The following is a 14,118-nucleotide window of genomic DNA, read 5'->3' on the forward strand; positions in this document are numbered from 1 at the left end:
TGGAACGAGTCCAGAGAAGGGCAACAAAGTTGGTAAGGGCTTCAGAACACAAGCCCTATGAGGAGAGACTGAGGGAGCTGGGGTTGCTTAGCCTGGAGAGGAGGAGACTCAGGGGTGACCTTATCACTCTCTACAACTACCTGAAGGGAAGTTGTAGTCAGGCGGATGTTGGTCTCCTCTCCCAGGCAGCCAGTACCAGAACAAGAGGACACAGTCTCAGGCTGCACCAGGGGAGGTTTAGGTTGGATGTTAGGAAGAAGTTCTATACAGAGAGAGTGATTGCCCATTGGAATGGGCTGCCCGGGGAGGTGGTGGAGTCACCATCATTGGAGGTGTTCAGGAGGAGACTTGATGGGGTGTTTGGTTTAGTTGTTTAGATGGGTTGGATTGGTTGATGGGTTGGATGCAATGATCCTGAAGGTCTCTTCCAACCTGGTTGTTTATTATTATTATTATTATTATTATTATTATTATTATTATTATTATTAACTATTATTATTATTATTATTATCTCTAAGTGTTGTAAAGGAGAAGAGGACACAAACCAGGTATGAGAATACGCCACAAGTTATCTTTAAAAATATTAAAACTGAATTATCAAAGTCATGAGTAAAAAGACATCTAGGTGTAAATGTTTAAGTTTCAGGGTAAAATCTGGAAGGAAGGTCTATCACATTTGGTGGATCAGATGCCTGTGGAAGTCTTGGCCACAGTCCAGCTGTGCATTTGAACCTCAAGCAGGGAAGCATTAAGGTTCAAATGACCATCCAGCTTAAGATGACTTGGATCTTCTGCTAACCGAGAAACTACTACCTGGCTATTCTTGGTCTAATCTGTGTAGCACTAACTCGTTCTATCAGCTGTAAAAAAAGATGTTTTTATTGTAGCAGTGGTAGGCTACACAGAGAACCTGGGTTTGCTGTCTTGTCCCTGCAGAGTGGGAAGGCTGAGCTGGCTCCCTGTGCCAAATAAGTCGCTAATTATGCAGAAATGCAGAATATCTATAGGCCAGTGGATGATCCCACTGAGCCAGTTAGTTTCAGAAGTATTAGTATTAAGGACAATTCTCAAGTCAAACTGTTTAACTGAACACATCCACCTTCCCTCATCTCTCTTCGCTCTAAGAAAACAAATCATCACTATCCAAGGTAAACATTTACTACTTGCTGTGTGCCTGTGGTTTGTTCTCCTCTCAGGTTGGTGAATTTCAGGCTCTGTTCACAGGCAGAATGAAGCACACTATGCAGCAGCAGCTCACTGTGGTCCCAGAGCAGCATTCCCTTATCAACCAGAGTCTTAGTCTTTACCTTATACTGCCTCTGTTTCCCCCATATGAGGATGCAGCATGCCACCATCTGCTGTGCTGCTCCCGAGGATAAACTTGCTTTTCTCTGCTTTTATTCAGTGCGTGTTCTAGCTGCAGCAGAGCTGGCGCTGGAGAGGATTCCAGATGCTAGCTCTCATCCTGAGCCTCGACACCAGCGGTTTAGTCTTGTTTACAGGCAGCTCTATGTTCTAGTTTTTGTCTGCCGTCATGAAATACAAAAATTGGTATGATTTTTCCTTCCAAAAAATTGTACTAAAACTGTGAGCTCCAGCAGTTTTCTCCTACACCCACCACAGCTGGACTTTGCAGTGACAGGTTGGTATTTGCTGATCCAGTGACAGACTTTACATGAACCAGCATCCCAGTGAAACTCCGTATCTAGGCAAAAAAAGGATCACTTTAAGATACTGCTAATAAAACTATCAGCTCAGCTAGGAGTCAGCTGTTTTACAAGCAGCTCCAGAACAAAAAGAACTATTCAAGACGTTAAGATAAGTTTTCAGAATTTGGATTGGGCTTTTTCCCCTCCAACCTGAAATGTTTATGGCACATTGTGTTCAAGTGATCAGACTGCTACAAATCAGTGCAGCTAGATGCCTATCCTCATCATGCCATTTGACTACACAGTTTGTTCACAAAGCTCAACTGAATAAATTAAGCCAAAGGAACCGAGGCTTGGTTTTGTTCATCACAGTATATTTTAAGGTAAATGCCAAACATGCAGGATTCTGCTATTATTTAACACTATTTTCTGTAATCACTCCAAGATGAATATGGTAACAACAATGATTAATTCACTTCTGGTTTGGGTGGACCTTTTACTCAAACCTTTTCGCTTGCATGTACACTGCTACACACATGTCCTTCTTTAAACGTGACCTTACAAAAATCACCAACGAAAAAGCCTTCGAGGAAAGTCTGATTTAGTTAACTACGGGGAATGGGCAGTCGTGCATCAGTTCCATCACTCTGTCCATTTGAAGCTGAAAGCTGGCACAGCGTGGGCCAGGTGGAAACTCTTTATTACACTTCCTGTTTATGTTGGTAACATATTAAATGGAATTTTAATGTCTCCTGAGGTCACTTTTAGAGCTAAACTATGACTCTTCTTATCACAGGTGTACCGGGTAATGCGCTGTGCAAGCACAGAGACTCTTTCTCTCCTGCCAGCCTCCCTGAGAACAAATGTAAGAGTTTAATGGATGGGGTCAAGTCCCACCAAAGTACTAATATTATAAGTAATATATATTCCTTATCTCTAAGCAAACAATCTATCTATATATATATAGAGAGAGATAGACAGATAGTTTGCTTAGCGATAAGGAATATATATTACTTATAATATTAGTACTTAGTATATAGTATATATATATAATTAATTAATTAATACTTAATTAATATTATAATAATAACAACTGTATTATTAGAATAAGATTTCACTCCAAAGCAATCCTTTGAAGGCAAGCTCCTTTGTGTTCCACCTCAGCATTCCTGGGAAGCAGAGCACCACTGGGCCCTGCTCCACAGCAGGTTCCTCCTTGAAAGCCAGTATCATTTCTGCTACCAGTACCATTCATTCAGAAAGCCACTTTCCAGTGGTGCACGCCATGATGATGCATCAGAGTGATAGAACCACAGAATAATTTTGTTTGGAAGAGACCTTCAAGATCATCAAGTCCAACCATTAACCCAGCTCTGCCGAAGAGTGACTGGGAAAGGCCTGTGAGGCATTGTGTCTGAAATAAAACATCCAATAAATATATTGATGGAACATGCACAAACAGACAGTGTGGTGATTCCCCAGCTACAGTCTGAATACAGCACTTAAGACACAACCTCCTCTCAACACAAGTATTCAAGAGCAAGGCTGTCAGTTATCAGGAAATTGTGGTGGCACAAGGCACAGTGTCCAGCATGCAAACACCTCTTGGGCTTTCGCTTGTTGGAGAACTGACCTACAGTGTTTTGTCTCTCACAGTCTCCAGACCATCCTGTCTCGTGCATTGTGACACTTTCAATAACCCCAGCTCCACTTGTGCCTACACTTAGTATCTGGGGCTAAACTGTTCTATCATGGCCCCATCCAGGCAGCAAAGAAGATCAGGAAAAAGACAAGCAATCCATGGGCTGAAATTAAAACAAATTTAATGGAAGAGTGAAAAAAAAAATCCCAATGCCAGTATAAAGTATACAAAGTATACAAAGGTATGGTGGTCACAATAAATAGAAAAGCTATCATAGAATCATAGAAGCATAGAAGCATAGAATCAATAAGGTTGGAAAAGACCCCAAAGATCATCAAGTCCAACCTGTCACCCAAGACCTCATGACTACTAGACCATGGCACCAAGTGCCACGTCCAATCCCCTCATGACCACCTCTAGGGACAGTGACTCCACCACCTCCCTGGGCAGCACATTCCAATGCCTAACAACTCTCTCTGTGAAGAGAGAGTCCTTGGGACCAGGATGGTGAGTGAGCAACTCCAAGGATGGTGACCCTTGAGAGAAGGAGAGGAAAAAGAGGCACCATTCTCGGTAAACTTTTCCCTTTATAGTGGCCTTACTGGTCTGAGAGCCACCAGAACGCAATTCAATGCAGCTGCCTTGGCTGACTCCAAACTCCTAACAGCCTGCAGCCATGGCTGGCCTGGGAATTCATCCCAGCAAAACCAGGACATCTTGTAATCTGGGAGATGAACAGTTTTAAACCAGCATTATCTGTAAGAGATAACTACCTTGGATATCAGCAATAATACTGGCAGTAAATTGAAAAGTATCACACAGTATCACAGGATCGCTAAGGTTGGAAGAGACCTCGAGGATCATCAAGTCCAACCTGTCACCACAGACCTCAGGACTAGACCATGGCACCAAGTGCCACGTCCAATTTCCTCTTGAACACCTCGAGGGATGGTGACTCCACCACCTCCCTGGGCAGCCCATTCCAATGACTAATGTCTCTCTCGGTGAAGAACTTTCTCCTCACCTCGAGCCTAAACTTCCCCTAGCACAGCTTGAGACTGTGTCCCCTTGTTCTGGTGCTGGTAGATATAAAATATTTATAGATATAATATTTATATATATATATATAAATAAAAATAATATTTATATATACAAGGGTAGATATAAAATATTTTTCCCCTCATCAATTATTTCCCCTTTAAAATGAATAGGATGTATTAAAAACCTGATGCTTGTTGAATTTAAAACACCTCAGAGGAAGAGAGAAATTTGTTTGGAAATGAATGCAGCATAAGAAATCGATGCTGAGGAGGGAAACATGCCTGTAATGCATAAGGTAAAAATACTGCATTAGCCACACAAAGCATTACTTTTTTCTTGTAAAATAAGGCATAGTGCAGCAGGGCCAACATCTCATTATGCCAAAAGCAACACGTGTGCCTGGTATTACAGCATCAGGGTTGCCTTGGTAAGCTGTTACTGTGTACAGCAACACCTCACTTGATAGAGGTTAAGGCAGAAGAAGGAGCTAATACTCAACTAATGCAGTTTACTGCTCCTTACTGCAATGTGTAAAGTGCACTTGGAAGAAAGAAAACATCTTTGAGATATATATATATATACACACATATATAAATCCCCAAGTCAAGCCCCTCTGTGGATCAAGAAATAACAACGCACAACTTGCACTAGAAATATCAGCTTCAAAAGAATACAAAGCTTGTTAATAAGAGCAAAGCCAGAAAGTGGGCATATTTTCACAGTGCTGCCTGTTCTTTTAACAGAAGAAGAATACAAAAGTAACTGCTTCAAGAAGCTGGCTCAACACCCAACACTTACAGACCCAGCAGTCCAGGCCATGGCTCATAGCATAGGCTTCTGGGTGGAGGTCACAATTCTTTGGGCTTTCTGATGATTGAGTTTGCCCTGCTTGTCCTGTGCTCTGAACAAGAGCTGCTAGGCCAGGCAAAATGTGCCTCAGCTACGTTCATCCCCACAAAAAAATCCCCAAACTAATAATTTGTCCTTGCAGACAGACAACATTGCAAATGAATCATTAGGGATCCTTTAACTTTGCTTCTGCAAATCCAGAAACAGAGGTTCTTTAATCCCACTGCACAACAGAAAATGTAAAAAGCAGATACGTACCCCTACTCATTCTGAAACACCATCAAAATCCTTATTTCACTGGAGACAATGAAACATCCACCAAGCTTGCCTGCATCAGGAGTTACACTGTGCATCAATGGGGCATGAGAGGAAGAATGGCTGCTGGGCTGCCCTGCTCCAGCCTTGACCTGCACAGAGCAGGGAGCACTGGGAGGCTTTGACCAAGCAACCAGCTGTTTTACGCAGCCCTCAGGTAAGCTGCAGGCACAGGATGAAGTGGGGGATCCATGGATTACTTCATTCTCCTCTTCCATGGCTGCAGGCAAATCCATCCCAGCCATACTGGGAGAGGGGATAAGTAAACGTCATGTCGCTCACCTACCTGACAAACATAACACTCCTCATAGTCCTGAGGAAACAAACAATTGCTCTTGTTGCAGAAATCACAGGGATTTTGAGAGGAATAGAGAGAGGAGTCAAGCGCCTGACAGCAATAAGCTTTCTTCACATACTTAACCTGGTAATCGAGTCAACCCTCCCCAGGGGAAGCTTTAATGCCGGCCAAAGACGGCCAACTGGAAAGTTCAGCTGCTCTATCTTTGGACCATTAATGTTGGTTGTTAGGTCAAGGCTCCATCCAAAAAAACACCTACAGCTAAAATGCAAGTATTTCTGCTAAAACTAAAAGTGGCATGTTAAGTGCACCCTGTGGGTTTGGAGAATGTTTCCCACTCAAACAAACAAAACGTTTTAAAATATCACGTTTTTCTTTTCCATACCCAGATCAGGAGAGAGCAGTCACTCTGCTGATAACCAGCCTCCTTAATAATGCACTGAATATTAACAGCAAGAGGACAGTAAAAGTGAGCCCTGACATTTTAATTTATCCTCTGAAACATTTCTCCTTTCACTGGAACAACCTGAAATTGTTGGGAGGGCTGAAAACTCTGGTTCTGGGAATGCACTGCCCATGATGTTTTACTGGCTTCATTTCAAATGAAAACAATTGCTGTATAGTGAGGATGTTACCACACAGACATAACAACACCATTAACTATTTCTGACTTCCAGTGTAAACTGAACCATTATGGGGTTTTAAAAATGTCCTCATTAAATTTTAATGATCTGTTTTAAGGGATTTCTTTCCCCCCTTATTAAAATTAAATCCAGCTCTGCGCTATAGCTCTTGCAGAACTGTGGTGCATTGCTGCAAGACTCAAATAAATCTGTAGATCATAGAGTGGTCAATAAACTATCTGGGTTATTGCAGGTGGGGCTGGTAGCAGCACCTGTTATTACTGTTATTACTGATGCTTAGCATTTACTCATACTAGATGCTGCTGCTTCCCGTTTTCTATGATGATGCCAAATACTGTCTGACTGGATAAAAGTTCATAGAATATCACAGAGTCAACCAGGTTGGAAATGACCTCAGAGATCATCAAGTCCAACCTATTACCTAATACCTAACACCTCATGACAACTAAACGATGTCTCCAAGTGCCACATCCAATCCTGTTTCAAACACCTCCGGGAACGGGGACTACACCACCTCCTTGGGCAGTTTTCTGAGTTCAAAGGCAGACACAACTGGTTGAGATTTGGTTTCTGTTTGCTTGTGTTCTTTCCTAACTCAGGAAAGGGGAAAAAAGCAAACAAAAGAAAGAAAAATGCCAGTTGAAGTGATTCAGCTGATTAGAGAACACGTTTCATTTGTATTAACTCACCCACATATCACAACAATTTGTCTCCACAAACTCAGGGTTTCCTTGCTGTACAATATTTAGAGTTTTGCATGCAGAAGGCTAGAGAACGTTCATGAGAATGTTGCCATCAAATCTGCTTCACACTTGCCAAATTCATAAAGTTTGCATGGACTAAAGTGGAAAAAAATAACTTTAAAGTAATGGTTTACAGTCACTACTGACAAACTTGTGCAAGCTTTGCTATTAAACTGTGTGAAGATCTTCTTTCCAGTGAAGATGCTCCATCGCATGATGGGCCAGAGGTCTCCCTCTGGGTGCAGCAGCAACCCTGGGCAGGCTGGGTGGTGTCTCCACATCCAGGCAATCACACCACCCTCAGGAGGTTCACCTCTTTCCCACAGTCTCACCTGCAGTTGCCTCAAGTTAAAGCTGCCACAAGACTGACTGAAAAGTGGAACAGACCCTGTTTAGAAAACTGGTTTGGTTTCACCCTGGTGTCATATTGCTAATGAGTACATACTGTCCTACACCATGCATGGACATGGACTGCAGAGGTGGGTTACACACTGCACTATATGGTCTGTCTGCTGGCATCCATGTTTGCTTCCAATTCATCATAAGTGTATCTCCTACACATGGAACCTGTCATAATTTTATTTGGTTTTCCGCACATTCCAGACAGAGCAGAAAAGTAAAAACCCACAGAAACACAGGATGCATTTAAAGTTACCTTTGACAAGTGCCTTCATTCAGTGTTCTACAAGAAGAACATGCTGCAGCAGCAGAACTGGTCAGGGCAACTCTGGTAGTGGTGCTATTTGAAAAGATACTGCATTTAAGCTGCAATGGTGTAACAGGTCAGCCTCAGAAGCATGACAACAATAAGTAATTTATCAATCTGGAAACCTTTCACTTGAAAAAAGCCCTGGTCTAACCTTTCCATCACTTGAAAGACCACCACTGTAATAAGGTTACTTAGAGAACCACTGGGGTGGCCTTGATAATAATACACATATCACTGTTGAGGCACAGGAAACCAAAGCAGATGGTTTTACTGAGGAAAGCAATTTCTTTGCTTTGTAAAGACTAAAGACACTGACACGTTGAACACAAAAGTGGTGAAAAGTATTTTAAACCCTTCTCTCTCCTGATTTTCATGCTTTAACCATCCAGGCTTATTTTAACAAATTACTTTCTTGTTTATTCTATTCTTAGCACATATATCAAGCTGGAAGAGAAAACAGGACATGCATACACCTCTTGAATACATGAAATTGAAAACAATTGCCAAAATCATCCCTACACAGAAACATCACACGCATACATATGTGTGGGGTAGAGGTACACACTGCAGATGGGTGATGGAGCTGCATCAGGAGAGGAAACCAAAGCATAGCAGGAGAAAGTCTCAGCTGCTGAACTCCACAACACACTTGCTCTTGCCAGAGCCCCTTTCCAACATGGCCATGTGCTCTCTGTTGGCTTTTTCTTTGCATCTTTACAAATAAATGCGTCCATGACATCCCCAGGAACAACATAGGTAGGTTTCAGTTGCAAGGATGTTTCATGGCTTCATTTACAGCACTTAACATGGAAGAAATAAAAAATCCAATCAACTAGTGATGGACTGATTGTCTTTTTTTTTTTTTTCTTTTTTAAATAGTCCAAGTTAAACATTTTTGAGAACCTAGAGTTGTTTGAAATAAGACTCCTGTGTGAGTTTCTGAGGAAATCTGTGTGATTGTGTTTTATAACTGGCACAGAAATGAGTCAGACTGTCAGGGCTTGCTATTGTACTAATTGTACTAATATTTGGAAACATCTACCAGATGGTTTACTAGAATTCTCTTAAGAGAGTAAAAGGTATGTTACCCTCACAACACAAAACAACACAGAAAAGGTGCTGATCAATAGTGCTGATATATTGTTTTTCCTCTTCCAGCTTGGTGGCATTGATCGTCATCTCTAATACCACTCCAAGAAACTGGAGCAAAAATTGAGAAAGAATAGAATAGAATAGAATAGAATAGAATAGAATAGAATAGAATAGAATAGAATAGAATAGAATAGAATAGAATAGAATAGAATAGAATAGAATAGAATAGAATAGAATTAACCAGGTTGGAAAATACCTTTGAGATCATCAAATCCAACCTATCATCCAACACTATCTGATCAACTAAACCATGGCACCAAGCACCACATCAAGTCTCTTCCTAAACTCCTCCAGTGATGGTGACTCCACCACCTCCCTGGGCAGCCCATTCCAATGGCCAATCACTCTTTCTATGAAGAACTTCTTCCTAACATTCAGCCTAAACCTCCCCTGGTGCAGCTTGAGACTGTGTCCTCTTGTTCTGGCGCAGCAACCTCTGCAGAAACATATTAAGAGGTATTAACAGAATTTAAAGCATTTGACTAAACCTGTATTTAATTGAACTGGAGCCACTTATGACCCAATTATGAGCCCATGTAATTGTTGTTTGAAATTCTTCTGGATTTCTATTGAAGACCTCCATATTTTCAAAGCCTACTTACTTCTATTTTTTTTTCCTCCAAACACTGAATGGAAACCTTTCTTTCTGGTGAGGTAATTCAGTGGCACTACACTTCATCTTCAGTCCCACTATACTTCATCTTCAGTCCCTGCAGGTGGCAGTTCACATCCCAACTCACAAACCTGATCAAACCCACGTCCCAAATGTTCTTCCCTGATATGAACCTGAACGGAATCACAGAATCGATAATGTTGGGAAAAGACCTCTTAATATCATCAAGTCCAACCATATCTAAACATTAAAGCTCTGAATCATCTGCTACTGAAGCTGACCTCAAGCTGACCAGAAGCATTTGCCTAGGAACTCAGACAATTAGATGAATGTGTGTGATCAAGGCTCAGGAGCCCTGACTTCTGCTGGTGCATTGCAACTACCAGATGTTCTCCACTCCAGTACATACAGGATACTACTTCTCTACAGAGTCAATGGGAGCTTGGCTGTCAGCTTTCATAAGATCAGGAACTGGCTCATAATGTTTTATAAAACAACAAGAAAGAATGTATTTATGGTTTTATGACTATCCCTAATAAGGATATAAGGAGAACACAGTACGTGGGCTAGTCTTTACATGTGTTACTTGTATTACTATCAATGGGATTCAAAAGTACATATGGAGAGGATAAGACAGATCCCTGTGTGTTCAGCCATATGCTCGAGGAAGCTCCCCAAATCTTGTAAATATGATTGTGCTTTTTGACATACTATGTATTTAAGCAATGCTAAATCTCTAAGCCCTACTTTCCAGTCCATTAAAGCCTCAAACAATTGTTTATTTCCAGTTTAAAGTTACTCTCTTTTTAGCCATTAGAAGGCTGCCTTGAACCACATTTTCACAACATTCAGGGAATTAGAGAATTGATAATAACTCTCGCCCTACCCGAAGGGATGCCTCTCCAGGAAGAAAAATACTCAAGATGAACTATATTTTAGCGAGGAATTCTTTCCAGAAGATTTTGGGACAGGCCCAAAATGTGTAGCTGGATGGTCTGGAATGCTACTTACACAATAAACATGTGTTCGTGCTGTAGACCTCGAACAACTACATTCCTTCTGGAGGCCAAAGGCCCTGGAAGCTAGTCATTCTCCTGGATAGACTTGTCTCATTTCCTTTTTGTTTGTTAAAGGTTTGAACACAGGACAAGGGTCTGACCCACCAGGCACCAGAGGGTTATTCTGGATTTCCTTTATGGAAGAAGACATCAGAGTTCATCCCACGATTTATGATCTGGTGCAAGTTGTCTTGGAATGTGATAGCCAAAGCATTCATGGAATATCCAGCGCCTGTTAGCAAATTATGCTCATTATGTTCCTGTAACTGATCATTTTATTTGGCTTATCTTTTACTTGCTTTGGGTTGAGCCTTCCTAGTGGACTTTAGGAACACCCTTGCCTATAGTTCTATCCATTAAAAAGACGATTGGGGTGGTTCACTGGATTAATTCCTTCAACTAATGTTGCAGCCACAAATCTAAACCAAGAGTCATGGAAGAGCAGTCATGGTGCTCTTAACACCTCACATGGAAATGCAGTGCAGAACCAAAAGCCAACTTTATTTATAGCCAGCTGCCAAAAATCTCCTCCTTGCTTACTCGTTGCAACCCTTTTGATGCCAAGGCAATATGGCTGTTTATTTAGTACCACTCAGATTAAAGTTTCTATTTGTATTCTTGCTGGGTTTTTGTTTTGTTTTGGGTGGGTTTTTTTTTATTATTATTATTGTATTTTTACCATAAACAAAGTTTGAGAGATCAGCTTTTATCCTACCTTGTAAATCTCAACTTCCAATAAAAATCACAAATCAGACTTTTCTCTAACAAAATATGTCTTTGTAATACAGAAAACCAAAACAAACAGTCATCATCTTTTTAAACTACATCAATGAATGGTGAAGCCAAATCCGGTTTCCCAGCAAGGAATTATTAAAAGACAGAAATAGTCTAGTGACCACAGGAAATCTTTAAGCACCAAAATGGGGACAAAAGTCTCCTGGGGAAAAGACAATATTTCCTACGTGGTCATTCATGTCTGCCTGTAATACAATACAGGGGCATTGTTTGTTTGTCTGCTTAAGTAGGTGCACAGAATAAAATTAGAAACAAACCCTGACCACGAGAAAATATCAAACTGCAGATGTAGGTGCATCGTTCCAATGCCTGGCACAACAACAACGGTGTTGTGTTTCTTCTTTCTACTGCACAACAAGCCAGACCCGTGGTCATGAAGATACACACCATTCAGTTCTCCTTATCATAAAGGTCACAAACCTCCAGCAGGATCTTTGACTTCAGGTCACGTTGCATCTCGCTGCAATCTTAATATTGGTCATAAGGGCACATGGTTCTAAACTAGAGAGGGGTAGATTTAGATTGGACATTAGGAAAAAGTTCTTTATAATGAGGGTGGTGGAATACTTGAACAGGTCGCCCAGGGACCTACTGGAGGTCCCATCCCTAGAGATATTCAAAGTCAGGCTTCATGGGGCTCTGAGCAACCTGATCTAAGTCAGGGATGTCCCTGCTTACTGCATCCGGGTTGGACAAGATGACCTCTAGAGGTCCCTTCCAACTCAGCACATTCTATGATTCTATTCTATGATTTGATAAAATTTGCCCAAGCAATAGGAGAAAGCCTGTAAAGTAGATCCACTTTACAGTCAGCCCCCCCCCCCCCCCCAGGAATTAAGTCAAGGAATGTAATCCCAAAGATTTATTTTTCTGTTCAGGTCATGCCTGGGGTAGACTGATGTGTTACTGAATTCCCCTGCCTGAAATCAAGAGTGAGGCAAAGTTAACAGGCCTCAGTGGGCCAAAACATCTTGAGACAGCCCTCCGTGAACCATAACCTGAAGCCACAGCAGTACGAAGCACGCCCACCATAAAGACAATGCAGGAAAAGGCACATGGTCCACAGCTTACCTCAACGTAGTCTCTGGCATGGCCCCAGTCTCTCTTGGCATCGAGATTGCCCAGGCTGAAACAATCCAGCTGCCCCAGGTGAATCTTTGCTACTGAGCGACTAATTTTCCGAGTTACAAAGTTAGCCCCTGGAACAGAAATAAGAGGTGCCATCAGCATAGCCACAGGGAAGAGCAGCTGGCGCCAGGGACACATGGTGAGGTCCCAGATGACTGGAAACTGGCCAACGTGGTCCCCATCCACAAGAAGGGTCGGATGGAGGAACCTGGAAACTCCAGGCTGGTCAGCCTGACCTCAGTGCCAGGGAAAGTGATGGAGCAGATTATCCTGGCGGCAATAACTGCGCACCTGAAGGATGGCCAAGGGCTCAGGTCCAGCCAACATGGATTCAGGAAGGGCAGATCCTGCCTCTCCAACCTGATCTCTTTCTATGATCAGGTGACCCGCCTGGTGGATGTGGGGCAGGCTGTGGATGTGGTCTGCCTGGACTTCAGCAAGGCCTTTGACACCGTCCCCCACAGCAAACTGCTGACTAAGCTGGCAGCCCGTGGATTGGACCATTACACTCTGTGCTGGGTTAGGAACTGGCTGGAGGGCCGGGCCCAGAGAGTGGTAGTGAACGGTGCCACATCCAGCTGGAGGCCAGTCACCAGTGGTGTGCCCCAGGGATCAGTGTTGGGCCCCATCCTCTTCAACATATTCATTGATGATCTGGATGAAGGGGTAGAGTCAGTCATCAGCAAGTTTGCAGATGACACAAAGTTAGGGGCAGATGTTAGTCAGTTAGAGGGTAGAAAGGCTCTGCAGAGGGACCTCGACCGACTGGACAGATGGGCAGAGTCCAATGGGATGGCATTCAACAAGTCCAAGTGCTGAGTGCTGGACTTTGGCTACAGCAATCCCATGCAGAGCTATAGGCTGGGGTTGGAGTGTCTGGAGGGCTCCCAAACAGAGAGGGACCTGGGGGTGCTGATCGACAGCCACCTGAATATGAGCCAGCAGTGTGCCCAGGTGGCCAGGAGGGCCAATAGCATCCTGGCCTGCATTAGGAATAGTGTGGCCAGCAGGAGCAGGGAGGTCATAGTGCCCCTGTACTCTGCTTTGGTTAGGCTGCACCTTGAGTACTGTGTCCAGTTCTGGGCTCCTCAGTTTAAGAAGGACATCAAAACACTTGAACGTGTCCAGAGAAGGGCAACAAGGCTGGTGAGAGGCCTTGAGCACAGCCCTGTGAGGAGAGGCTGAGGGAGCTGGGATTGTTTAGCCTGGAGAAGAGGAGGCTCAGGGGTGTCCTCATTGCCCTCTACAACTACCTGAAGGGTGGTTATAGCCAGGAAGGGGTTGGCCTCTTCTCCCAGGCAACCAGCACCAGAACAAGAGGACACAGTCTCAAGCTGCGCCAGGGGAGGTTCAGACTCGAGGTGAGGAGGAAGTTCTTCACCGAGCGAGTCGTTCGGCATTGGAACGGGTTGCCCAGGGAGGTGGTTGAGTCATCGACCCTGGAGGCATTCAAGGGGAGATTGGACGTGGCACTTGGTGCCA

The 14,118-nt window shown here is 43.1% G+C and overlaps 1 protein-coding gene across 1 annotated transcript in view; it reads right to left on the bottom strand.

Moving 5' to 3' along the window:
- The window catches only part of GMDS (GDP-mannose 4,6-dehydratase), a 385,892-nt gene that overhangs the window by 219,803 nt on the left and 151,971 nt on the right, over positions 1-14,118 (bottom strand). Inside the window, exon 7 of the mRNA XM_068162936.1 lies at positions 12,580-12,707. Coding sequence (XP_068019037.1) covers positions 12,580-12,707 — 128 coding nt within the window. The remainder of the gene's footprint in view (positions 1-12,579; positions 12,708-14,118) is intronic.

This window comes from Melanerpes formicivorus, unplaced genomic scaffold (assembly GCF_026170545.1).
Source record: "Melanerpes formicivorus ecotype bairdi unplaced genomic scaffold, bMelFor1.0.p_v2 SCAF_69, whole genome shotgun sequence".
Taxonomy (NCBI): domain Eukaryota; kingdom Metazoa; phylum Chordata; class Aves; order Piciformes; family Picidae; genus Melanerpes; species Melanerpes formicivorus.